The 27,180-nt window shown below is 34.0% G+C and overlaps 4 protein-coding genes across 4 annotated transcripts; all 4 read left to right on the top strand.

Annotated features, from left to right (window-relative positions):
- Positions 1-1,725: 1,725 nt before the first annotated feature.
- LOC105173966 (uncharacterized) lies at positions 1,726-2,519 on the top strand. The gene is made up of 2 exons (XM_011095907.3): positions 1,726-1,953; positions 2,052-2,519. The coding sequence occupies exons 1-2, from the start codon at positions 1,812-1,814 to the stop codon at positions 2,237-2,239; spliced, it is 330 nt and encodes a 109-aa protein (XP_011094209.1). The 5' UTR covers positions 1,726-1,811; the 3' UTR covers positions 2,240-2,519.
- A 5,323-nt stretch (positions 2,520-7,842) lies between these two features.
- On the top strand, positions 7,843-9,325 carry LOC105173965 (uncharacterized). The gene is made up of 2 exons (XM_088875276.1): positions 7,843-8,253; positions 8,373-9,325. Exon 2 carries the CDS (start codon positions 8,465-8,467, stop codon positions 8,924-8,926), a length of 462 nt encoding a protein of 153 aa, XP_088731402.1. The 5' UTR covers positions 7,843-8,253; positions 8,373-8,464; the 3' UTR covers positions 8,927-9,325.
- A 2,192-nt stretch (positions 9,326-11,517) lies between these two features.
- Positions 11,518-17,065, top strand: LOC105173964 (E3 ubiquitin-protein ligase RHF2A). The gene is made up of 9 exons (XM_011095904.3): positions 11,518-11,763; positions 12,521-12,661; positions 12,763-12,809; positions 13,580-13,642; positions 13,765-13,873; positions 13,954-14,312; positions 14,429-14,536; positions 14,654-15,012; positions 16,713-17,065. The coding sequence occupies exons 2-8, from the start codon at positions 12,530-12,532 to the stop codon at positions 14,955-14,957; spliced, it is 1,122 nt and encodes a 373-aa protein (XP_011094206.1). The 5' UTR covers positions 11,518-11,763; positions 12,521-12,529; the 3' UTR covers positions 14,958-15,012; positions 16,713-17,065.
- A 5,307-nt stretch (positions 17,066-22,372) lies between these two features.
- LOC105173963 (fasciclin-like arabinogalactan protein 17) lies at positions 22,373-25,736 on the top strand. The gene is made up of 3 exons (XM_011095903.3): positions 22,373-23,984; positions 25,211-25,363; positions 25,458-25,736. Exons 1-2 carry the CDS (start codon positions 22,661-22,663, stop codon positions 25,282-25,284), a joined length of 1,398 nt encoding a protein of 465 aa, XP_011094205.1. The 5' UTR covers positions 22,373-22,660; the 3' UTR covers positions 25,285-25,363; positions 25,458-25,736.
- Positions 25,737-27,180: the final 1,444 nt, after the last annotated feature.

Genomic DNA, 27,180 nt, shown 5'->3' with positions numbered 1-27,180 from the left:
TTATTACAATTGCAATTTATATATATGTATATATTACGTTTACCTCCTTATAAATATAAAAATATTCTTGGATATCTCTGTCTATAAATTTTACAAAATACTGAATGAGGGGTAAAATTAAAATTATATATATATATATATATTTATTTATTTATTAACGTTAACACTTTCCATCCAAACCCTAACAAAAAATGTATAGTTGTAAATGAAAAAATTCCAAAGGGGATGCAAGTGCAGCTTCAAAATATTTTTTGGAGAAAAGTGCAATTTTACATTTTTTAGAAGGGGTTGAAGTGTAATTAATCATAATAATAATAGGAATATGAAAGTATATATTATATTATTATGTAGAAGAAAGTATTTTAATAGTTAAAATACATATGGTAATGATATCATAAAAAACTTAATATTGGAATTAAATAAAGAACAAATGGTATTAAATTATTAATGAGAAATGAGCAGCCAATAAGTTGTTGATTAATTAATTAGATGATAGATGAGAGGGTGAATGAATAACTATATTATTTTACTCATCATCATACAATAACTCCTTTATTTATTGGAGGTACCATAAAGAGGTTGTCCTCTTCCAACACTTCACAATTAATAAATATTTTACATACATATAATAATAATATTAGTAATAAAGTTAATATTTAATCACAATATATATATATATATATATAGATAGATAGATAGATGGGGGAAAAATGCAAGCAACCCCCTTGTGATATTGCAAATGAGTAAATTACCCCCTTATAAAAAAATAAATACTGATTTACCTCCCTGTATTTTTTAAAATACAACAATTTACCCCCTATGATTTTTAAAATAAAGCGATTACCTCCCTGTATTACTTAATTCCCTGAATACAAAATTTAATTACTTAAGTTCGTTGTCGCTACCTAATTAAAGTACGTATCATGCAGTATTATTATTTTTTTTACAAAAACTTCATTAAAATATTATCTAATTTGATTATTGTAATTCGACCAGTGCATTAAACTTGTATTTTAATTAATTGAATTTACACTGGATTAAATATTATGTGAAGTGAGAAATTTTTTGGCCGAATCAAGTTTGACCAAATCGAACCAATCACATAGCAAGTGTAATATACTTGTTATGTGATTTGTCATTTTTTTTTTAGATATACATCAATTATATTACAAATATATTGTAATTTTCATATAATTAATTCAAATTCAATCAAACCCAATTTAAATTAAAATTTTGGTGTGAAATGGAAGGTTGGTTAGGTGTGAATTCATATTGATGAGAGTCAATGGTCACATTGCCATTGATGTCAATTTGGACATATTATAATTACTAAATAATACATATATAATAAGAAATGGTCCAATATTCCTTGCTTCCTTCCTGCAACGTGCCTCCATTCTTCCAATCTTAATTTTTTTCATTTCTTTTTTCTTAGATTATAATTATCAGTATTAAATATTTATCTTTAATAATTATTGATGATTATAATAATTATATTATCAATATCAAATAATTATATTTAAAATTAAAAATTATTATTAAAATATAACAACACGTACTATTAAAGTAGAATAAAATTCCACAAGTTGGTGGGTCCGAAATCATAATCTTATTATAGTAATGGGGTTTCAATTTCGTATAATTAATTAATTAAAACTTTCGTGAATTCATCCTTTTTCCCATTACATTGAAACTCTCGTCAAATGCTTTGTCTTCATCATCCCCATCACCATCTTAATTCCACCTATAAAACAGCTTTGAAATTTAATTCTTCTCCTGCAGTTGGAACATAGAGTTGGAGAGAAAACAGTATGGATAGTTCTTCAAAAACGTGTTTGATGGCAGTGTTGGCAGCGTCAGGAAGCGTGGTTTTCCTCGCCATGCAAGCCCATAATCGACTTCTCTCCAATTTCATCAACCAAATGGAGTTTCAGATCAACGCCTCATCAACTGGTGATAAATTCTTTTTAATTCATTTCTTTCCGCATAATTTATTATAATAATTACAATATATATATTAATAATTAATTTGCATGAACTTAAATATTCAGGGGCCGCGGCCGTGAGAGAAGACCCAAAGAAGAAGGTGAGGTTCGCCGCCGACGTGGCTGATAAGGGTTCTGGCAGGAGGGCGGCCGCCGGCCGGAGAAATGGTGAAAGTCTGGAGGCTATGCCCCGAAATTGGCAAGCTATGTATAAAGGCATTTTACAACAGAGGAACCTTAGGGGGTATATGTGATTAATTATATATGTTTGTGGTCGTGGCCGTCCACGGCGGATGGCGGGCCGTCGCTGCCGGCGGCTATCCTCCATACCCATGCTTTGTTCATATATATACATATATATATATGTTAGTTGTAATTAATTAATTAAAGTAATATTAGGGTGTCTAAATGTTTTTATTTTTGTTTTTGTACGAGAGGAGGTGGTCCGTTTGTATTAAACTTTTTGCATCTTTTCTTTAGCTGTAATTAAATAAAGAATTCAGTTTGGAATTAATAAATTAATTTGAAACATGAGATTATTTGATTATTTTAAATAATTGGATATAAATATTAAACAATATGTGATAGAATTAAATATTAACGTTGCTGTACTGTATATAATTAAACCAATAATTTATATATGACTCATTCAACTTAGGCAAGTATGTACCTACATTTGAAATAGATAGCATATACCAAGTCAATGATTGCCTGTCAATTGAATGATTATGGTACTTAATTTCTCCTATATATAAAATAAGGGTAAATAGCAATTTATTCCCTTGTAATATTGAAAATGAGCTAGCATATTATTCCTTTTTGAAATTGTTTCATTTTAAAAATTATATAGGGGGTAAATTATTGCATTTTAAAAAATACAGGGATGTAAATCGCTATTTGTTTTTTATAATGGGATAATTTGTTCATTTGAGATATCACAAGGGGGTTGCTTGCATTTTTTCATATAAAATAATACTATAAAAAATTTAATATTTAAGCATAGCTAATTATCGTGGTTCAAATAAATAGTGATTGACCATTGCTACACAATGATTATTGGCTATGCATATTTTTGTGAGTGCGACTAAAATATTTATCATAGCTAAGACCCCCTCATCTATTGTTTTTTTACACAAACCACCCATATCTTTTGAAAAATTACATAAACCACCGCTGACAGAAATGTCTTAGGGGTATTTCTGTAATTACAAAAAAGTAGAGTAGATGTCAAAGTAATATATATGAGGATAAGGAATACGATCCAATAGATTTTTAAATTATTTATTTTAATTTTTAATCTAAATTTAAATTATTTTATCAATTTTATTTTAATTAAATCTCTGTATAAAATTATACATGATCAAAATATTAAATCATTTAATTAATATATTAAAAAAATTAATTACTAGATTATGAGTGTAATTATTTAAAGCTATTCAAATTTAAAACGCTGAACCAAATAATATTTTAGAACTCTTTTGATAAAAGATAATATGCTTTTATTGCTAACACATTGAAATACTCTAAAATGCCTTCCAAGTTGAATGGAATGAACTTTTGAACTTATGAAAATAAAGTGAATAGGGGGATCTATTTATTGAAGTTATCATTGAATAGACATGTCCGATCAGAGTGGATGTTTTCGAAAGATTTTAACATTTCATTTGAAAGGATACATCATTTCATTTAAGTCATTTCATTCAAAGGGTTTTACCCAATAGACACATAATTTCAACCGAAGGCACAATTATCCGGTTGAATAAATACGGTTGGATGATGATTGGGCGCCATAAGCCATCATCTACGTGTCACGAGCTTGTTATGTGTCCCATATTGTAACCAATCATTTATCATGATTTTTAATAAATTTATTATTTAATTTTTCATTCACCATTTTCTAAAAATTCTCTACACGAATGGAAATTAATGCATATGAACATACAAACACTTAAGAGAGTTTCAAGTAAGAAGTTATTACATCAAGAAAGGTAGCTTGTGGCTTTGAACCTTCCTTAGAGGAATACCATCAGATTTATTTAGCTAATCAGTGAACATGATGTCTTGAATTGTTCAGCCATTGGTGTAAACTAAGATAATACTACCCCCCACAATACTTTCTCTAATATCTTTGGTTCTCACGATTGAGTCCATTTTGACCCTAGACATCATCTTGGATGTTTTTCATTTGAAGCGGCCCGTCTTCACACTTATATAGGTGATCTCCAATACTGTACTTGACTTAGTATAGGAATTATTAAAAGCTTATAGTTTGCTCTCTACCTTTTAGCTAACAATAGTAAACATTATAGGAACAGGAAGGAGTAAAACTCCAAGTGCTTTTTCACAATCTTTATAACTTAGTTGTCCCATTAAACCAAGATCTTGGGATTTTCAGTCAATAGGTTGGATTATCGCTATAAAGATTTAATTGTTAAGTTTTAATTCCATTCCCCTTGACGAACAGTATACTTGATCTCTAGAAAGACATTTCATTAACAAATCAATTAGATTCTTTTTGACTTGATATAGTTAATGAATATGATTCCACTAGAGATTAATTGTCTTATGGTATTATATCTTTGACGTTTATGTCTAGATTTACCATTATTCTATGCTTTGTGCCCTTCTTATAATAGACTGACTATCACAATATATCAGAATTAATTTGTTATTAGTAAAAATTATAGAAAGTAGTTGTTTTTTTGTGGGGGGAGGGGGGAGGGGTGTTAATACAATAAAAATTGGGACCAAGCCTTGTCGACTGTCAGGGCTCGACAGGAGTTCTCTTCGCCCTTGCTTTAGTTTTTTTCTTTTTACAAATTTAATAATGAACATCTCATATTTGATTTTTGACAAATTTGATACTGTGTTATAATTTTGGTTTTAATAATCTATAATTACAAGATCAATATGAGATCTACTCCAAAGTGAAGTGACCAAAATTATCAACATACGATCAAATTTACCCAAAAACGACTAATTATGAGATACTTACGACTAAATTCATCAAACAAAATGACTAAATTTATAAATATAGTAAATTACATGATAAAAAATACTAGCGTTTCAAAGATAGTCGATCAAAAATATAACTTTACCAAAATTAATTGTTAGTGGACATGAGATTCTATTACGTAGCTGCTGTGCGCAGTGCACGAGATTCTACTGAATGTAGTGAGTCAATGTCGTGATGTTTACATCATAGCCGTCCAATTTTTGTATCACTCACAAATTTTTGCCATGAAAATCTGGACGCCATAAAAACTAATATTTGTCGCGTAATTATAAATGAATCTAATTTCTAAGATATCATTGGCACCATCTGATCGAAATACTCACCCAATCGCGATCACCCACAGATACAGTCAATTGTCGGACCACTAAGAACGACACGAAAGATCATTAATTAGCTTACAATTGAATATAAATCCACCCTTGCATGTATTAAATTAAAAACAACAAAAAATCAAGTATCATTTGTTTGGGGCCGTAAATGGCATATCGTATTAAAGTACATCATATCATTCCTAAGCTTGCAGCATCAAGCCACATAATTTTCCATATGCCATATAATATAAACGCTTGTAAACTGGGTGTAAGGTTTGCGTTTAGAATTCTATTCCTTATTTCGGTTCATAACAAGCTGCCCAATCTTGCTAGCAGTCCTGCGCGGACCTTTGAATTTTCTATAATTCCGCTCTTGCCATATATGATAAACAAGTGTCATTCTATATTCTGTACCGAGCAAATGTGTAACCACGCCATTTATGAATAACGCATGCTAAGCCCGACTTCTAGCTATTAGGAAACGACCATTCAAATCCAACTTAATGCCGATTGAGCCACAAGCACTTCATCGACAAGTGAAGAAAAGGTGTTTGGATTGCAACGGCTAGCCAAAGGATGAAGCTGTTCCTAGGTATTGGAAACATTCCTGCAAGTAATCCAGCCAACTCTACCTTCAGTTTTGCCGGTTGAAATATATCTAACCCTGCAACAGTGCTATAAGTCCCTGTACTATTCCTCCAACGAACGGTATCAATAATCGAGAGTGTGGTCATAATCTGCCTGATCGCCACAGACCTAGCAGCCAACCAACACCAAGTATCTCCCTGGATTACTATGGCAAGTTGTGCATTAGCAAGTGACCCCATGAGCTGCATGGACTTGGGATGAATAATTGCAGGATCCCCGCCAATGCTACGGGTGTTTTCATGGTTTGAATACACCACCATCGCCCACTCTATACTCTCAGGCAAGAGGGTATGCCTGAGCTTGAGTAACCTTAGCCATCCCCATGACCTCGCGTGTGAATTCACCGTCCATCTTGTGTTTTTTAGCAATCCATATTAAGCTTTTGTTCTGAAAATCACCTCCCATAAATGTTTAGTTATAAGGCCAATATTCGTAGGCAAGTCCGATGGAACTCCCAAACCTCCCACCTCCGTGCTCTTACAAACGTGCTCCCATGCAACTCTAGCATATCGGGTCCAATCATTTTTAATACTGTGTATATTATATATTTTGTATTTTTCAAGATTTTAAATAAATTAATGATTAGTTTGATATAATATTTGAGTTGAACATAAAAAAGATTCAACTTTACATGCAGAATATTGAAATAAAAGTTTTCACATATATAATTAGTAAAACTTCACATAGATTTAATATAAGTAAGTGATATATTTTAATTATTGATAATTAAAATTTATAATATAATTATATTCCATTCACTAAATAATGATATAATAGTAATTTAACGAAAAATAATATATTCCGGAGCTGAAAAAGTTATGGGGCGGCGCAATGAACCCAGATAGTTATCCATATTCGAACAAAGATTTGATTGGAAATTATTCGGGGTTGAAGTCAGTATCAAGCCAGAGCCAGCTCATCCGTCCACGACTCTCCTCGGCAGTGCGTGACAGCGACCTTCCGGTTGACTCCTGATTCCTATTAGTACACGTCATCCCGGCAAGCCAAGCATCATCACAAAAATATTATTATCTTTTTGTTTCTCTTACAAACAAATCTCACCCATTCATTAACACGCGGCCCCCCCCTCATTTGCTAACTCTTGTTAACTATCAAATACTGCTATTCGTAGCACCAATGATGTTGAAATTATTTATACTTTATTCTTTTTGTTTATTTTATGGAATTATTGAAATATTTTATAAACTAAGTATTTTATTATGTAATTCATCACTTTCATATGATAAAAATATACCTAATCACGATTTTATTATGTAATGCCGTATCAGAACTTTTTCATAGAATAATTACGATTTCCACACAAGCTCCGAATCTCACAATTGTACCTATTAACGGAAAATATACGAAAATTATAGAAGAAACTGTAAATACTTTTTTAAGTAGTTTTGAAAGACATGCTCCAAAATGAATATCAACTACTGTGCGGTATAGCAATCAATTTATTTTTTTTTCACAATAATTTTGTTGGTAAGGAGCATCAACAGCTAACTCCGGCCCAGAGCGCTTGTTTGCTCTTGTTGCTAAAGCAGCGAGGGACTAACCTCCTAATTGGGGGGCAAAATATAAAATTAGATTTTATATATAGGTGCATTTAATTAAATTGAAAATAAAACAGATCACTTCTAATTTGATAATAGTTTAGCAAATTCTTACTATCAAATCAAACAAATGTGATTCACTTGTCATACGATTGATTTTTTTTTTTTTTAAATTACATACAAGTTACATGTTAATATAGTATATGTATTAATTAAATTGATTTAAATTCGATCAAATCTTATTTAAAATTAAAAGTTTGGAAGATTAGATACATGATTTCTAGTATTTGTTTGGTACTTAAAATGTGGAAAGGCATGGGGAAGTGATTGTGTATGTCTGGCTAAGGCTACGCTGCCTTCACGTAGATTTGTTGTCTCTTACCTCCTCTCTTTACTCTGTACCCCTCTCTTTAAATGCGCACTCACGACCTCTCTTCTCCACCTCTCTTCTATTTTGTATTTTGAAGCAAGAAATTCAAAGACAAGCTGAAAAACAGGGCAGCCAATCAGTTGAATTTCTTCAGACATTTCAAGAAATCTCCCCACTATTTTGGGAGGAACTTCCTTAATTAATCCAAGAATAAGAAGAACAGAGAAAACCCACCCCCACACTCGCCGTGTTTACTGTGTAGCCCGGCGTCGATTGCTGCCTTCACCCACCACGCGCCACCTTCTGAGGATGGCATATCTCTTGCTCTGCACATCATCCATAGAAGTTGTGTAAGCATTTCCAGGTATTTTACTGCAATCTTCGTACTGGCATTTCTTGAGTTCGGACAGAATCGTCCAAGGGCTTCGATTTATTTGTGTGTGTGTGTGTGTTTTTTTTATTTTTGTGGTGTTCTTTAATTAGGTGCCGGGAGAGGAATTTCCTGGAGGTGTGATTGGTTGGGGGTGAAGGAAGGAGGGAGCGGGAATTTGATCGTACTAGGTTGGTTTTTTGCAATGACGAGGCAAATCACGCTGCGGAACACGGGGTCGGCGGATCGCCGGCAGCCGCTGCTGGAGAACACGGACTGCTCGTCGCAGTGCGGCGCGAGGAAGGTGAGGCTAGCGGAGGTGGCGGGAGGGACAACGGCGGAGTGCGCGGCGGTGGCTTGCTGCTGCCCGTGCGGGCTGGTGAACCTCCTCGTACTGGTGGCGTACAAGTTGCCGGCGGGGCTGGCCCGGAAGGCGCTGAGGAGGAAGCGCAACCGCCGGTTGATGAAGAAGGGACTGCTGCCGCCGCGGAGGTGCAACTGCGACGAGAAGGAGTTCCAAATCCACCCGGTGACGAGCCCCGTCGCCATGTTCAACGCGCTGGAAGCATCCGACGATAAGGAAGTAGTCGAGCTTGAGAAGGAAATGTGGGATAAGTTCTACGGCGCCGGCTTCTGGAGGAGCCCCTCACAAAGAAGTGAAATCTAATAACCGCAGTAAATAAAAATAATTACTGGAAATATATTTAGTATTTCATAAATATTAATAATTACAATCTTTCTACTTTTATTTTTAACCTTTCTTGGTAAATTAATTTTCCCAATCTTTTCTGAGAAAAATAAACTCCTTTTTTATTTTTTCACAAAATATATTATGGCGTACAACTTATGAAAATCTTGGTCCATTTTGAAGCTAGAACGATGTTTTGGTACGGGTGTAATAGTGAGAAATTTTATAATTATTACGATAAAATTTTGTCGTTAGACAAATTTATTAATTTTTGTTTATTGTACCATTGAATAAATTGATGTTATGTACGCAAAAAAAAAAAAAAAAAAAAATTATGAATTTTTGTGACATTGAAATGAAGTCGACATTATTACTATAGTTTGCAATAATATTTCCTGATATTTTCGAGCAAAATGATGTTTTTTGGGTTTGAATTGATGAAAATTGGGGAAATACAAGAAGAAAAATCCAGAAGCAGTAAGACATGCAGACAATGAGGAAATGCATGTTGGTGGTTTGTCTGCTTTGACAATGATCCAATGTCCAAGCTAGAGCTAGTACATGTTTCCGACAACTACTCTAGGACCTCTCACAATATTATACAACTACATAAAAGGTTCAATGCAGTAAATCAAATCTTTTACCACCTTTTCCTATTACACGACTTTTCATTTCCAAGATCCTCCTGTAATTCCACCAATATGTATTTATCCATCCATTATTTATTAGAGATAATTATATTTACATCTCATGACCTATGGTTTATTTATATAAATTATACTTATCTTTTACATAATTACAAAAACTACCATTGACAATAAAATATAGGAATAGTTTGTGTGATGATACTAATATTTTTAGGGTATGTGTGTAATTTTTTAGAAAAATGAGAGGTGATTTGTGTAAATAGATCATAGATCAAGGGGCGTAAATTTAATTATCCCTATTTATTATCATGTTACAATAAATATTGTTTTCATTATCTAGTGTTTTCTTAACCTGATATTTGCAGGGATCGAATCAGATAGGTTTTAATTTTAGGAGTGTTGATAGAACTATTTTTTAAGGTAAATATCAGACGTTCAGATCAATTCAAGAATAAAAAATAAATAACAGAACTGGCTAGTATCAATTTATTTTAAGTCGAGCAAAAGTATTTATACAGATTCTTGATCGGGATAATGTTAACTATACTACATTGATATGTTTTATTTAAAAAAAAAAAAACATTATTTAAGTAATTTTCAGCTAATTATTACAAAATTTACTACTCCCAAATTTTTAACCTTTCTGCCTATTAACCTCGTATCCTAGTAATATTTACTTAGGTGAATAGTGTTATTACATAATGAAGGCACAATATGATGTAAGAAAAAGAAAACAGATAGGAGAAAAGTTTTGAGGGAGTGGAAGGAATCTTTGGATGGCGTTGGTAAAAAGTAAAAACAGTGATGGTGGTTAAAAAAAAAACAGTGCGTTGAGCATCATGATAATAAAAGGTTGTACTTTAGGCATTGAAGGGTCGGTCTCGGAAGGCCGCCGTGTTGAGAGGCCAGGTGTGGTGAGGCCCCCCCAACACTGCTCCTCTAGTACATTGTTGTCTCCTTCCCCCTCCTGGGTCCTACTCTTCCTTGTCCTTAAAACTCCAACCACTCTTCATTTTCGCAAATCCTACTTGGGTTGAATTTGAATTAATTATATAATAAATATAATATATTGTCGTGTGATTAATATTCAATTCAGAAAAAATAATAAATATATCATACTTGCTTCATAATTAATTTAATTCTACCAAATTTGATTTGGGTAAAAAATAAAAATCATTATTTTCTTTTGATATTTGATTTCTACACAAACACAGACAGAAAGGATGAACACACTTAAGTGGTGGAATGGAGTTTGATGTAATAATCTCCATTCTCCACCTATAGTTGTCTAAACCTAAAATAAAAGGCCCATTAAGAATATGTATGGGCAGCCCAAAGGTTGATGAGTAGTATAGTGATGGAGTTATGAGAATGGAATACTAAGGAAAAGAGTACTGGTGACATATATATAATCTTACTTGAAAACAAATCAAGAAATTAATAAATAATTTAAAATTAAAATAATTAAAAGAAGAGGACAATTGAAAATATAAATACATGGAAAAGTGAAATTTTGAAAATTGACATATCTTTATCATTAATATATTTTTTTAAATTATTTAATTTCCTAATTGATACTCAGGGAGTGATGATGATTAGATTTGTTTTTTGATAAACAATAATAATTATAAAAGAAGAAATTATTAAGGTTGTCAATAAATGTGTATTTATTTATATATACTAATCTGTATTTTTCTTATTATTAATGTATATCTATATACTATTCTATATATTTGTATTATGTGGGATCAAGTATATTATTATTTATATTTCATAAAATAAATGATGTTACAATTTTTTATTTTATGGAATTAATGTATCATAATTTTTATTTATTAAAATAAAATAATTATAAATTTTATCTTATAAAAATAATTATATTAAATTTATAAATTATGGGACTAGGACGAAAAGTGCAGTTTTTACTAAGATCTAAGAGTGGTAAATAAACAAAAAAGCTGAAAACTTCACCTGCATATCCATTTCTTCTTCGTTTCACACACATCGCATATCCCTCTTTTCTGTTTCTCTCTCTAAATTTGTGAGGTTTGCTTGATGGAACCTGGGCGTTAATTTTTCTCCTCAGAAGAAGGAAGATTTCAATGGTCGGTTTGTGGAAATTGATGGCCATCTTCTCCGATTTTTGACCTATTCCAGCGTCTCACGGAGGTAAAGTTTTATTTTACAAGATCATGATGGCAAGCTTTGTCCGATCTGAATCGTCTTCTAATTGATTTAGGCTTCATAAGGTTATATTTTTTATACTGGTTGAATTTCTTAATTTTTCTCCCCCCCCCCCCCCAACCATAATGTTTCTTCTATTTCGGCGTGTCATTTTATGTATTTTGTATACATGGTGCTTGTAGATTTGCACTGTTGTTTTCGGGTATTATGGTGTTTATGTCGGCTAATTTCGTGTAGGAGAATTATTGGTGCTTGTTGAAAAAATGAGTTCAGTTAGGTTCGTGATTTAAGATCAAATAGCAGTCTTTTCGCTTAATTCGTTTTTTTTTCAACAGAGAAACCTTATCTCTGGTATGCAATCAAGATATCAGTCCTTCGCCGAGGCTTTCTTAGAGAATAATAAAAGATAAATGCATGTGCTTCTGGAGTTTTCAGGAAATTTGGTTTGTATACTGTGTTAGTGTAAGATATATAAAAGTGATAAGGGAAAGTATATTGAATTGTGTGTTTTACAAAAATATGGGCACACATTCGTAATGCTTTTGGGTTTCACTTAAACAACTAAAAAATAAAACAAACATGTCCATGTGAGAAATATTTCATATTATATGGAGTGTTCCTTTTTCCTGTTTACATGCCTTATTTCTGAAAGGACTTGCTAGAGCAAAATTTTTTGAATGAGCATCTTTAACAGGTGAAGGTGAACCAACTTCTTTTCCTTTCTCTTTGCTCTGTGTTTCAGGTTCCTGGAATGGATGAGGTCAAGAAGACAGAAAGTCACATGACTTCAGCGGCAGCTTTTGTAGAAGGGGGGATTCAGGATGCCTGTGATGATGCTTGTAGCATATGCCTTGAGGCCTTTTCCGATAGTGATCCTTCTACGGTGACGTGCCTCATAGAATGATTCTTCTGAACTTTTATAATCACCAGAATGTTTTGGGTTATCATTTGCTATGAGTGAAATCCTCTGAATCATGCTTGTAGGTGACAAGCTGCAAGCATGAGTTCCACCTTCAATGCATTCTTGAATGGTATGCGTCTGTGTTTATCATGATTTGAATTGTGGTTTCCTGAATATCTATGTTATGTTTGTGTCTTCCCCCAATCCTGGGTCTCTTATTGGCTTATATGCTACTTACAATTCTTAGTTAAGCTCATAGTTTTGTTCCAAGGATGATAATGGGATATGTAGTTGGAACAAATAAAGATGTCTCTTGTATTTTCAACTGTAGATACCATCTAAATGTTGCCAGCCACAGGTTAACAAGCATTTTCACTAAGGAGTTCGTGTTTGCATGAACATGATTTTGTATATTTGTGTATTCTTCGGTCGAGTTGCAAACTTAGTTAACAACGTGGGCAGTTGGCAGCAGTTTGAGGAGGTATTGAATGAGCCTTGAGGGAGAATGAGAGTGTTCCATTACTAAAGAGCTCTGATTAGTGTGATATAGGCTGTCTAATTGCTAGGTACATGCTTCAAGGACAATGATGATGTTAGGTAGTATTAGTTGGTCTGTATAATTCTTTGAGCTCCAGATTTATAGTTATATGTGAAAAGAATTGATTGTTAAGATTATCTTAGAAACTATTATGACCTGAACTTACATATGTTTTATTGGAGCTTGGACAATCAGTAATCTAGATATGTTTCTGCAAAATTATTGTCATGACATTTTAAACCATGTCGTTAGGAGAGTTTTCAGGACCGCGGCATTAGCTTGATTAGACTATTTTGAAACTAAGTGCATTTAGGAAATTAAGGGTGGAAAAGAAATCTTATATCTTTTATGTGTATAAGCAGGTGTCAAAGAAGCTCCAATTGTCCAATGTGTTGGCAATCTGTCAGTCTGAAAGATCCTGCCAGGTTTATGTTCATCTTTCTTTCTTTTTCTTTTTTGTGTGTGTGTCTGTGTGCATAATTGCATTTGCTTTTGAACAGTCTCTTTTCTTGTATTTGTGGTAATGCAATTTACGGTATCATGCCAGTCAAGAGTTGCTTGCGGCTGTCGAACAGGAGAGAGCCTTTAGGTTCACTCCGTCAAGGAATGCGGCTATATTTCATCATCCCACCCTTGGAGATTTTGAGTTGCAGCATGTCAGTCTGCATTCTGTATTATAACAGTATTTGACCCATTTTACTTTCGTCTGGTACTTCATTAGTTCTGATTACTGCAGATACCAGTGGGAGTGAATGATCCTGAACTTGAGGAGCGGATTATACAACATTTGGCGGCAGCTGCTGCAATGGGGAGGACTCGCCGCATTGCTCGTAGGGAGGGTTCAAGGAGTCGATCATCTGCTCACAGCCAACCACAGTTTGTGGTGTTCTCAGCAAATCCGAATTCATCTTCCACTGCTTCTGTTTCAGCTTCCTTATCTCCTGGTGGAGCAGAAACTGAATCAGCTGCAACAACAGTAACTAATCCTTCATCTCCGCTTGTGTCATCTTCTGTTCAAAGGAATCAAGTTTCTGCTTCATCATCTAGATCTTTATTCAGGGCAACTACTTGCCATGGAATAGCTAACGATAATAGGTAGTGCTTATACTCTGGCCTTTCAGAGTTCTACTAATTATAATTTATATTGTTCAATAGATTTTAATGATATTTCTTTTATTGTTTGTTGGTTTGACTTTCTATCAACCATTTAGAAGCCGTGCAAGTGAGTCTTCCTTGCCAAACCTCGACAGTGCAGGTCCTTCTGAGTTTCAGTCCTTTTCAGACACTTGGAAATCCCGACTGAGCACAATGTCAATGAAGTATGATTTGCTGACGGGATACTTCTATACCCTTTTCTTTTATCTTATTTATACATTTTGAGCTATTATAGGATCCTTCTGAATTCTGATTGTTTGCATATGCTAATCACTTTGAAGATACAAAGAGTCAATTTCAAGAAGTACAAGAGGATGGAAGGAAAAGCTGTTTTCTCGAAGCTCTTCTATGGCAGATATTGATTCTGGTGTTAGGAGAGAGGTAAATGCTGGAATCGCTACTGTATCCCGCATGATGGAACGCCTTGAAACTAGGGATAACAATTGTGCTGGTCGAGTTCCGCTAGCAAATAATGTAGTGGATCCTTCAGTCACAGGACGCAGCAACCATGGTAACAGAGAAACCCCCAATGAACCACCATCTAATGGCAATAATGCTACTTCTTTTGCCGCAAGTCCAATTTGAAGTTTTATGATGTTATTTAAGAAGGTGCATCCTCCTCAGCATTTCATCTTTGAAGGTGAGTTTTCAAGATTTGAACTAGCCAAGCCTAGCTGTTCATATTTGTTATTTTGCCACATGAATCAAGCTTCGCGAACACATACTTGCATATAAAGCTCATTCATGGTCTCAACTTCTTAGTACTTGATGAAGCTTATTCTCTCCTGTTTCTTGCTTGTGTTTATGATCAAGTTGTTTCTTCTTTTTCTCATTTTAACTTCATGTGATTGTCGATATTGCTAATTATCATTTAGGAAAAGTTGGTTCTAAATATTCTTAAGAAAGGATTATAGATGCTTGAAAATGATCTGTAGCAATTTAGGATTTTGGAATTCCTGAAATGATGCAATTAGGAGAATAGACACAAGTCTAAAGCTGTTTGATTGAGACATATGCCACATCTGATTGTGTGAAATATTTCTGCATAAATGGGAGGAATTTGATCATGCTTATGTGTGAATTACTTATTGCAGCATGATGAAAGTTAGACTTCAAATGTGCATTGGATGAGAAGTGTGGAATGATGAGAATAAACTAACATGTGAAATAGATGGAAATTGAGGAGAAAAGCAGGACTGTCACGTGTCATAGACCTCTTGGATTTGTCTCTTAGTGGCAAAATTCGTTTTAACTAACTTAGCCTGGTTTTATATATTAGAGCTCCATGCTCAATGTGCTCAGGATGTTGTGTAGATAAATCAATGTAATAAGGTTATCCTCCGTGCTCAAAGGCTGTGGACATTGTCCACTTGTACCTTTACAGGTCTTTCTTGTGAATACCATCATTTTTCAGCAGACTTTAGACTCACTTTATGTAAAAGGTAAATTCTTATGGAGTTTGAAAGCCCATCATGATTTCTTGAAGTTACAAGTGACCTTTTATAATAACACCTTGTTGGTTTCATTCTCTCTTTTCTTTTTTTTTTTTACTTTGTTTGATCCTTGCTAAAAGTTGAAATGACAACTCTTACATCTAGTTTCACCTTCTGTTGATTATTTGTGGCTGAAGGGATTTCATATGTTCTGATGATAAAAGTCATAAAGTAGTTTTGGTGGTTAAGTTATCCAGTCTTTGTTGTGTCAAGTATAGCATGAAAAAAGTAAGCGTATCAGATATAGTATACCTTGAAGGTCTTGTGAAGCCTAAGCTGGGGGAAGTGTTCTCTGTGGCTTTCTGAAATGGGCTATGGGAAAGGATGGTGGTTTCCTTTAATCTCATTTACTGTGGCTGGTGGTGTCCTCTATGCTCATTCACTATGGCTTTGTTCCCGCCAGCCACAGTTGAATTTTTTTTGTTTGTCTAATGAAGTCAGACAAGAATGCTTTCTTGGATACAATGATCTTTAAGAATGTGAAAAGGAGATTAGAGGGGAAGTAGCTGCTTAACTACTTTCTAAAGATGTTTATATGCTCGGAATATTTTATTGAATGTAAACACAAGCGTGAGACTGTTTACTGCTGTTTTCTGTGTAACTGTTGGGTTAGTGGTGTTTGTAATCTTTCAAATTAATGTACATCACTATTCTCTTCATATATCCTACTATTTTCTTGCCTCATGCATTGCTTCACACCAAGGATTTTTAGTGGTATCTTTTTACGTGGGAGCTTGAGTGTATGGGTTTAGTTGTTCTATTCCTGTACTGTAATCTGATTGTAAGTTCACTTATATCTTGAAATCCATTTCAGCACACGTCACGGTGGATTTGTTTTTGTTTTCAGGTGTATGTCTCTCCTCTCCAAATATGACATGCTGACGATGGAGACTTTAACACCCTTCATTGAGTAAGGCTAGAGAGAGCTACAATTCTTCTCCTACTCAATAAACGAATAGCAGAGAAAGAAAACTTCGTTTGAAACTCTTTACGAACTTGCTTTTCTTCATAGTTTATCTGCATCTGCCTGTACATTTCTTTGTAAACAAACATGGACCAAGTACTGAAACCTTCACAGGGTAGAACTTGACGAGATTCTAAACTTTCTTTATTTAATGATGGACCGAATCTTCTATATAAACTTGACTAATGATTGGCTGTTGGAGTTGGCTTTGTATGGCCGTCTTCCATTTTGCATCATGTATTTCTCCATAGCTGGTCTCTTTGTTTCCTCGAAACATATACTTGTCAGCTTTCACAATAACCTACCGTTCTTTTCCTCTTGTCCATTTCTAGGCAAGTGGGACTTAAACTGTTGCATTTAGTATTGGGACATAGAATGTCTTTCAATTTCTGGAACAAATAATATGGTTATAGGACTTATTCGACCCGACACCATATTTTGCTGGAGAAAGGCTAAATTGATGAGGGGGTGGTGCTTTCTTTTTACTTAAACCAGGAGAAATTTCTGTTATGCGTATAGTTGCCTGCTCCGCAGTAATATGGATTGCCAAAATATACTTCTCTTGTGGCAGCAAATTGTAAGAGAATTCATTTATGTTATCAATTTTTGTAGATATTTCTGATCTCCATCGTACCAAATAGAGACTCACGTGTAGAAGAATTTATTGTCGAACAGACATGGAAATTAAGGTGGGCCTTGTGGAAGTTGAGTTTTGAGATGAGAATTATTTATTTAGATTTATCGATGGGCGGGTAATATTCAGATTTATGTTTCTTATGAGAGCTATTATTCAAATCCGGTTCCATTGTTTTATATAAACTGATAGTCCAGAAACTGTCATTAATTACAAATGTTACACGACAGGAATTATTTATTATTTTTATAATAAATAATAACCTTAGCATGCTTAACTGTAGCTAAAGTTGCATTTAATGCAACTAGATGAATTTTGTAACATAAATTAGTGAGGTAAATGTTTCATATTGGTTGTAGACGAAAAATTTTAATGGTTAATACATTTTCATCTATATTAATTGTAAATGAGGAATTTAAACGCATAACAAATTCCAAAGCTTTTTTTTCTCTCATAAGGTTTTTCTTTTTTAATGACAAACCTGTGAGATTCATACAAAAACAGTCAGAACGAAAAATATTTTGTATAACACGATACCGATTAAATTGTAAGCCATATTAATATGACAACAACAAAATTCTCATTACAAGATACAAAAATAATCTATACTCTCACCACGATTCATGTGTTGCTATATTTTATAAGTGATAATTTTAATTTTTACATATATTTCATTAGTTGTCAAAATTTATTAGGTTAAAATGACATTTAATGACACTAAATACATATAGTTATCCTTAATATCATTTATCATTGATACATCCATAATTTATGCCAATAAATAAACGTCATAAGTGTAGCAAATGTGTAGATTCTTGATTATTAAGAAAGTTCACATCAACTTTTACCCAAAATGTGATAATTTTATTTCCCAATTGGGTGAACAAAAGCACTAGGAAAAAGGAAACTCATGTACCAAATCCTCACAACATAAAGTAAAAAGTGTCACTAATGATTTCTTAGTTTATTGATTAAGATGGATGTCCAGTAAATAAATTTAAGATTATACATTTGAATTTAATCTAATCGTGTATATATTTATTTCACTTTATATGAGTTGTAGTAATTTATTTATTGTTTTTAATTATATAGATGTATTATTTAATTTATTAAAGTAGTATTGTAATCTCATATATAATTAGCCCTTTAAAGAAAGAAAGTAAAACGTGTCTGTCCCACCTCTACAAATTGTTGGATTCTAATACAATTAATTATTATATCCTAATGAAAAAGCAAACCCCATAATAAATAATAAAATAACACACCATAAATAATATATCATTACAAAATCAAAAAGTAGGCACGAAAACCACGAGACGTATTAGGACATGAATACCAGACACAAAATAATCTCCACCGACAACATTGGACACTGTTCATTTCTAAAGTGCAATTTTTCTCTTTTTAATCATAATTTAATCATTATCTCATCATCATACCTAAATTCATATGACTCCACACCTACCATTTAATTTTGATCTTCTCAAAATAGGAAAAATTATAATTAAAAAAAAGAAAAAAAGGGTCCTCATAATTAATTGTGGTTGATTATATGGAAGTATCAGTACCACCTTTTGTATATGTCAGGATCTCTAGGGCCAACACCACCCAAACTCCATAATGCATTTATTATATTATTATTATTATTATTATTATTAAGTAAATTAAGGGAGGAGTATTATTTGACTGTCTCCATTTTTCTAGTATGCTTTTCTAAAAATATTTAATTTATTTATTTATCAAATTTTCTACTCTTTCATTATCTTTTTATAGTTATTGCTTTATATATGATGTCGCCAAAAAATAATATCGATTAAATTTGTATTACTGGGGCGCAATTCAACACACTAGAATTCTTACAAGTCATTTCTTTCTCGCCTCAAAACCTAATCGAAGAAAAACACAAAGGGTGGGGAGTTTCCGTTGGATGGGGTGACGTCGCCCTCTACCTGGTCGAAGAAAAACACTTAGTGCCTCGACCAGATTCTTTAGGTCGAGGCGATGGGTTGGGTTAAGGCGAGCTGCCTCGACCACCCCGTCTGGTCGAGGCAATCCCCGACCAATTCTATCTCACCTCAACTCGATATTGTCTGCTGAATTGCGCTTCATTTGTCTTTGCCTTCCACTTGGGGGATTGTTCATTTTCAATATAAATTTATTGAGGCAATCAAGAATTTGACTGAGAGTCATTCTTGATTCTTTTGAAATTTTAGTGGGCTCTAATTTGTCTCAAATAGTTATATGTCCCGTCTATACCCAAGTGGTGAGTTGAAGTCGTCTATAGTCCCACAGTCCAGGCTTCGTACGCGCGTTTATGGTTGAAAATTCTTGAGTCTTGAGGAGTTTAAAGGTGCCGTGGTGGCGAGCGTCAATGATATTCAAGTTATTAGGTAGTATCGCTCCAAGGTGAATTCCTGTATACAATGCCAAGTTAATGTCGCCAAAAAACGATATTGATTAAATTTGTATTATTTGGCGTGATTTAACATGCTTTATACTAGAATTCTTACAAGTCATTTCTTTCTCCCTTCAAGTAAAAGAATGAAGGGGTATTTATACTAATACAAATGTGTGCTATTTATGGTAGGTATGAGATTAGTACTACTTTAACCCTCACCTACCCTCTATTACATGACTACGATTTATTAGTTGGGCTTATTCTAGTAAATCGTAATTCCACATCAATTTGATAAATTTGACTTGAACCTTCTTTTTCAAAAATATTATCCTTGCCTCATTTAACTTGATTTCTTTCCTCTATTAATATATATATATATATATATATATGTTTTCAACCATCTTTCTTTTCGTCACCACTCTATTATAAATTTAACATTAAAATATTATTTTGTATATATTTTATTAAGTAATACAAATAAATTTGTTAAAATTTTATTTTTAATAATACTAAAGAGTTATGCATACATGTAGGATGTGCCACAAATGATTAATTTTAATAAATTAATAGTTATTTTGATAAGTTAGGAGACAGTCCAACAATTTGACCTTAAATTCTCTAATTAAAGATTTTAGATTCAAATTCTAATGAACGTGTCGGACTAAAATTTGGAATGGGTACACTTGATAGCGGATCTTTTACAAGATCAATTCGAATTGGCTCTGGTTCATTTAGAAATTGAAGTTCAAGAAACCTACGTTGAACAATTAGACATAAATTGATATCGACTTCTCAAAATTTGGTAAATTCAACTCCATTAACAACTACTTATGAAATTTTTTTTGATTTACACTCCTTATCTCGAGTTTTAGATCGAACTAGTATATTGATACAAATAGTTCAAGGGAGAAAATTAAATTATTTAGATTCTAGGACTAGAAGACTAGTAGAGCGAACTACTTAGTTTTCAAATTCGAGATATCCATCCTAGTTACTATGATTGTATTTGCTCAATTAACACATTTTTAATACTAAATTTATTATTCTAAAATAAAAATTTTTCCCCAAAATTATTATTACGACACGCCATTAATAACTCTCAATTATTATTATTATTAGAAATAATGATTTAAAAACACAAAAAAGAAATATATATTTGAAATTATTAAGCGAAAACTCCCATATTGAAATCAAATAATTGTAAAACAACGTATCGTATCAAATTAGATTGAAGATTGATTGTGGAAATTATAATATGAGATGAGATGAGATGACAAAAGATCTTCCATTTTGGAGAGCTGTCCCCATTCCCCTCTCATTTAAGGCCCGAAAGTGCGAGGAACCAAACGCTACTTCCACGCGCTCCACGCGATTGGAAAGGGACGTGGGTTTCGTACCTTCGCTTAGAAACATGGCACATATTCATTTTCGGACAATGACAGCTCGCCTTCCGCCTGTACTCAGCTCATAAATATGGTGCACTCGGCTCACGTTCTTGAGCCGCCGTGCTAAACGGCTTTATGCTTTAATTTATTTTTTTCCTTTTTTTTTAAGAAAATAAAAATGGAAGCTTCTATTCCATGTTTATATATTTTAAATTAATCTCAGTATTTGATTGTTTATTAGTTTTTCCAGTCAGTAATTATTTTTATATTATTAATGCATGTTACGTAGAAATGAAATTAATAAGCAACTACCGTTGATAGAAAATTGAATTGAGATGGTGCTAAGATATTAATATTAATATTAAAATAGTATTTTTAATAATTTAATTTTTTAAAAGAAATAATTGTTTAACATAGTAACATAATTAGGTCAAATAAGAGGTTTTAAATTTGAATTTTTGCTATATTTTAATTTGAGATTGTATTTAATTGTTAATGTGTTGATAAAATTGCAGTACTCAAACTAGACATTATTATAATAAATATTAATGAATAAAATTCTTCTAATCGAAATAATCAGAATAATTTCTTATTAATTTGAATTTATTTTGAAAAATAGTGAAAAAGAAAATGAGAAAAATATTGTAAAAAGAAAAACAAAAACCTAAGAAAACTAAAACCAAGTGGCGTATATTAGTGTGAAAAGAAAAAAGAGAAAGAAAGAATTAGTGAATGTGTGGAAGAAGGGCATATTAGGGAATAGAGAGGAGCAGGCAGAGTAAACTTCTGAGAGAGCGCGTGGTCCCCACTTCCAGCCTGTTCCAATACATTTCCCAGTTTACCCTTCACTAAAAAAGGCATATATGGGAGTTCAATGCTGTAAATTAGGGGGTGGGTTACTATTTAGGTATAATAAAATGGATGATATCTGAATTGGAAACTAAACTTTGTTAAGTATTGTTTTGTGGGTAAGAAAAAACAAAAAGTTGGAGTAATTCATTGATGAGATGATAAAAGTATGAAGCAACCAATATGATAATTAAAGTATTTTCTTGTCCAGCCCAGTGTTATAAACCGCATTACACACACAACACTCATCAGATTCAGACATAATAATAATAATAGCAATAGCAATAGCAATAGCAATTGCAGCGGGTAAGAAGGAGCCAACCAAGGACGCTTCTTTCTTTCTTTCTCCTTACTTTAATACTCCACCCAACACACCACACATCTCATCTCCACTACCCAAAGCCCAAAGCAAAGCAACTCCAGTCCCAGTCTCCAGTCTCCACCTTTTTTCTTCTCACACCCCAACGCTTAACTATTCTTCTCTTCAAAGGAGAGAGAACCCCCCCCCCCCCCCCCACCTCAATATACCTTCTTTTCTAGAGCGAGAAATTACTCATCAAACGCCATGGATTCTCAGATCTATGGCGTCCCCAATCTTCTTTACTTCACCCTTTTCACCTTTCTTGTCCTCGTTACTTCTGCATTGCCGGAAAGTAATACTCCGGCCAAGCCGTCTAGCTCCGGTACCCAGATCAACTCCAACTCGGTTCTTGTTGCCCTTTTGGATTCTCACTACACTGAGCTCTCGGAGCTGGTGGAGAAAGCCCTGTTGTTGCAGACTCTTGAAGAAGCTGTTTCCACGCATAATATTACCATTTTTGCTCCAAGAAATGAGGCCCTGGAGAGGGATTTGGACCCGGAGTTCAAGCGGTTTTTGCTCGAGCCCGGAAATCTGAGGTCCCTCCAAAATCTGCTGCTTTTCCACATGATCCCCACTCGCATTGAGTCCAAACACTGGCCCGTGGAGCTGAATAAGAAGCCCGTTTATCATTCTAGCCTCTGCCCTGATGCCAGTGATGAGAAGATCCTACTTAAGGAGAAAAATGGGGAAAAGATTGTGAGCATGGCCAGGGTTATTAAATCGGATGATATCATTCGCCCCGACGGAATCATTCACGGCATTGAGAGGCTGTTAATTCCCAAATCCGTCCAACAAGATTTTAACGCCCGGAGAAGCTTGAGGGCCACCTCCGCCGTCCTGCCGGAGGGCGCGCCGGTAGTTGACCCCAGAACACACAGGCTGAAGAAACCCGCCCCACCTGTCCCCGTCGGCGCTCCTCCGGTCCTTCCCATTTACGACGCCATGGCCCCCGGTCCGTCACTGGCTCCGGCGCCGGCTCCCGGACCCGGTGGTCCACACCACCACTTCGACGGTGAGAGTCAGGTGAAGGACTTCATCCAGACTCTCCTGCATTACGGCGGGTACAACGAATTAGCTGATATTCTCGTGAATCTGACCTCACTGGCTTCTGAAATGGGAAGATTGGTCTCCGAGGGTTATGTGCTAACAGTGTTGGCACCAAATGATGAGGCCATGGCGAAGCTAACAACAGACCAGTTGAGCGAGCCCGGAGCACCGGAGCAAATTATGTATTATCATCTGATTCCGGAGTATCAAACGGAGGAGAGTATGTACAACTCGGTGAGGAGATTTGGGAAGGTGAAGTACGATACTCTGAGACTGCCCCACAAGGTGGTGGCGGAAGAGGCTGATGGGTCGGTGAAATTCGGGCAGGGAGAAGGGTCCGCGTATCTGTTTGACCCGGATATATACACCGATGGGAGGATTTCCGTTCAGGGGATTGACGGGGTTCTGTTTCCGCCGGAGGAAAGTAAGGTTGCGCCGACAGCTGCCCCTGTTGCTAAGGTTGTCTCCAAGCCAAGAAGAGGTATATTCTCCTCTCCCATTATTTAATTTCGCCTTTTACATGTTCTTCAAATCGTATTTGTTGTGGGGTTCTTTATGACTAATTCTATATAATAATAAAGTTTCATGAATGTCTTTATTCTATACTAAATGAATTCATGCAAATGGATTAACTGAGTCCTCGGACATATTGTTTTTCCGGAGCCGCCGGAGTTTCTGTTAATTCATAGAATTCGGTCGGAATCTGACAGTACTGTCCGGTGGAACTATTGTGGTTAATTTTGTTGTTGCCAGTGAATTTGCCGGTGATGGTGATGGTGATGGTTTTGTGAGTCAAAAGAATAATTGCTTTAGGCGTTACAGCTGCCACTCTTTGGCTGTTTGCATTCTTTTGGGCTCTGCACCTACGTTTGGCATTTGGTAGCAACACTTTTATTATTACCTATATATTACTACCAGACCTAATGCCAAGTTTATCTAGTACATTGACTCATAAAAAATTTTGGGTGGCTCCGACTCCGACCATCGTCGTCTCGTCCGTAGGACCATAGCTAGCTTAGAGGAAAACTTATAGATTACCTACTAACAAAGCTCTCACAAGTTGATAGCTTATTTCTTTTGACTTAAATCAACTTAATGCGAGCCGTTCAAACACAGAATTCATAGAGCAACAACATGCTTCAAAGTTATTTTGGTCGTATGCTTGTTGGTATTTTATAATCATATTTCACTTTCACTGCTTTCTTTACTAAATTGTGAATTACGTTTGGCATTGGTATGGAAAGAGACAATTGAACAGGAATGCACATTAGGTAAAAGGGTTTAGTATTGAGTATTAGGTATGATCAAACTGTCGGTTGGCATCCATCTGATGGTGTGGGGAAGAAGGAAGAAGTATCTTCTTGAGGGTTGGTAAGCATAACAAGCGGGCGGACAGATGGACGGGCGGGCGTAGCCACGTAGGAGGAGGTGTATAGTATGTTGTATGGGGTAGGGATCATGAGATGACTGATGCTACTACTCCAGCTCAATAATTCTTGATATTAAGCTTCAATGGTGAGGCCAGGCTGTTTGTTGACTTGTACTGCAACTACTCTGTGTCCCTTTGCCTCTTACAAACATAAACTGCCCATAATTGATCGCCTGTCTGATAATTTGGTCATCATGTCCTCTTCTTCCATGAGTTTGTAGTTGTTGGGGCACAGACACTGTTTTTCATCCTTAATTTTTACTCTAATATTGTAACAGGGAAGCTGCTGGAAATGGCATGCACCTTGCTTGGGACTGTTGGCCAGGACTCTCATTTCTCTAGCTGTCATTAAATCTTCATACTCTGCCAAAAAAAATTAAAAAAAAAATAAAAACAAGAAAAGGGGAAGAAACCACGACGATTCAGAAAGGGTGAGTATTTATCAATCTTTTTTTATTTTTTCTGGTGAGAATTATTTATATTTTTTGGACATTTATGGTAATAATGAAATTGTTTTTGTGATAGTCTTTTAGGAAGAGGCATGTGCAATGGCAATGCGCATGACAACATCATAAAGGGGTGGAGGTGTTGGTGTCGAAGTTGTCCCTCAGAACCCCACAGGACAGGAGAGTTTTTTTCTTTCAATTTTTTTTTTTTAATATTTTGGTATAAATACTGTAATTACATGTCATAATCCATTTCTTTATTTGTATGTAAGTTTGTTCCACCGACAGTGTGTGTATTTTGCACAGTCCACTTCTCAAGAATTATATATATATATATATATATTGGTACTGTTGATCACATTCATATTCACATTAACACTCACGGGTGAGTTGTTCTGTCTTTTTCTAACAATATTACAACTCTTGTGACCCTCAAACTTTTCCTCTTCTTTTTGTTTTAATCCAACTTTGCTGTCTTTGTCCCCGTGGAAATTAACCTTCATTTCCTTTTCCTTCCCCACTTTATTACAACCCCACGCAACACGGATTAACCTTCTTTTCATTTACACATTTTATTTACCCATTTTCGCTTAATTTAATTGACCAGATTCAGATCATGTAATTACAAGAAAAGATACGAATGATTTATGTAAATAAATTATATGTAGAAAAAAAAAATGAAATTTTGATTATGATAATGACTCAAATTAAGATTTGACAATTCAATGTAATTATGATTATTGTGCTCCACTGATGTGAAAATTGAAATGGTACTAACTTTACATGCAATTCTTGGTGTCAATTATTGTCTTTATCTATCTACTGTATATGTACACTTTTGGGAGGAGTCAACACCTTAAATTATGTGCTCTTTCATTAGCTGTCAAAGGTTATGAACTCTACTGGCGCTATTGATCCATCAATTTCATTGCTTCCAATTCTACTATATAATATTCTTTCTTTTTTAATTATTTGATAATTACTTCCTACTCTTAAGATACCAATCAATTCCAAAATACATCCATCAACAACATTTAAATCATTAATAACAATAAAATAAAAAATTATAATAAATCCACCCCATATGTTTGGTGAAACTCAAGTTCTTGATATTTTTTAGGTCAAATTATGGCTATCTCCGTGAAAATTTAACCTAATTACAAATATTTCTGTCGTTGTTTGAAAAATTATAAATACTCTCATAAAATAAAAAGTAGTCCCAGCTGAACAGTGAAGTGAAAAATACTACTCTTACTCTTGCTGATTTTGTTTTTTTTTAGAAAAAAAGTTTGAATAAATAATAAAAAAAAAAATGAGAGCGGGTGAAGTAAATAATGCATATTACATATCAGTGCATTAAAATATTTTTAAAAAATATATAAAATTATAATTTATAATCCAAAAATATATTAAAATCAAGATGCATCCATAATTATCAAATAACAATAGATATTTAAAATTATGTCAATTTTTTTTAAAAAATAATTTTATTATATTTTTTTATTTATTCATAGAACTTCAATCTTAAAAAACAATAGTAGTAGAATGTCTATGGAAACAATAATTTAGGGCAGGAATTAAATAATTTGGTTTTATAATGTACGCAAATAAATAGAGCAGTAATTTTGGAATAACAGACAAAGGTGTGGAAAAGAATGTGTAATAATGTGAACATAAATGAGAAGGAAGGTGGCAGACCCACGCCACCGACGCCCCAGTTTAATGATGGGATAATTATATCTTTGTTTTCGTCTGATAAATAAATTCATCATTTAGTTAATATTTACTAAATTTGTTGATTA

Source organism: Sesamum indicum, linkage group LG11, assembly GCF_026168435.1.
Source record: "Sesamum indicum cultivar Baizhima isolate 11 linkage group LG11, ASM2616843v1, whole genome shotgun sequence".
In the NCBI taxonomy this organism is placed as follows: domain Eukaryota; kingdom Viridiplantae; phylum Streptophyta; class Magnoliopsida; order Lamiales; family Pedaliaceae; genus Sesamum; species Sesamum indicum.
This window is presented reverse-complemented; position numbering and strand designations above follow the sequence as displayed.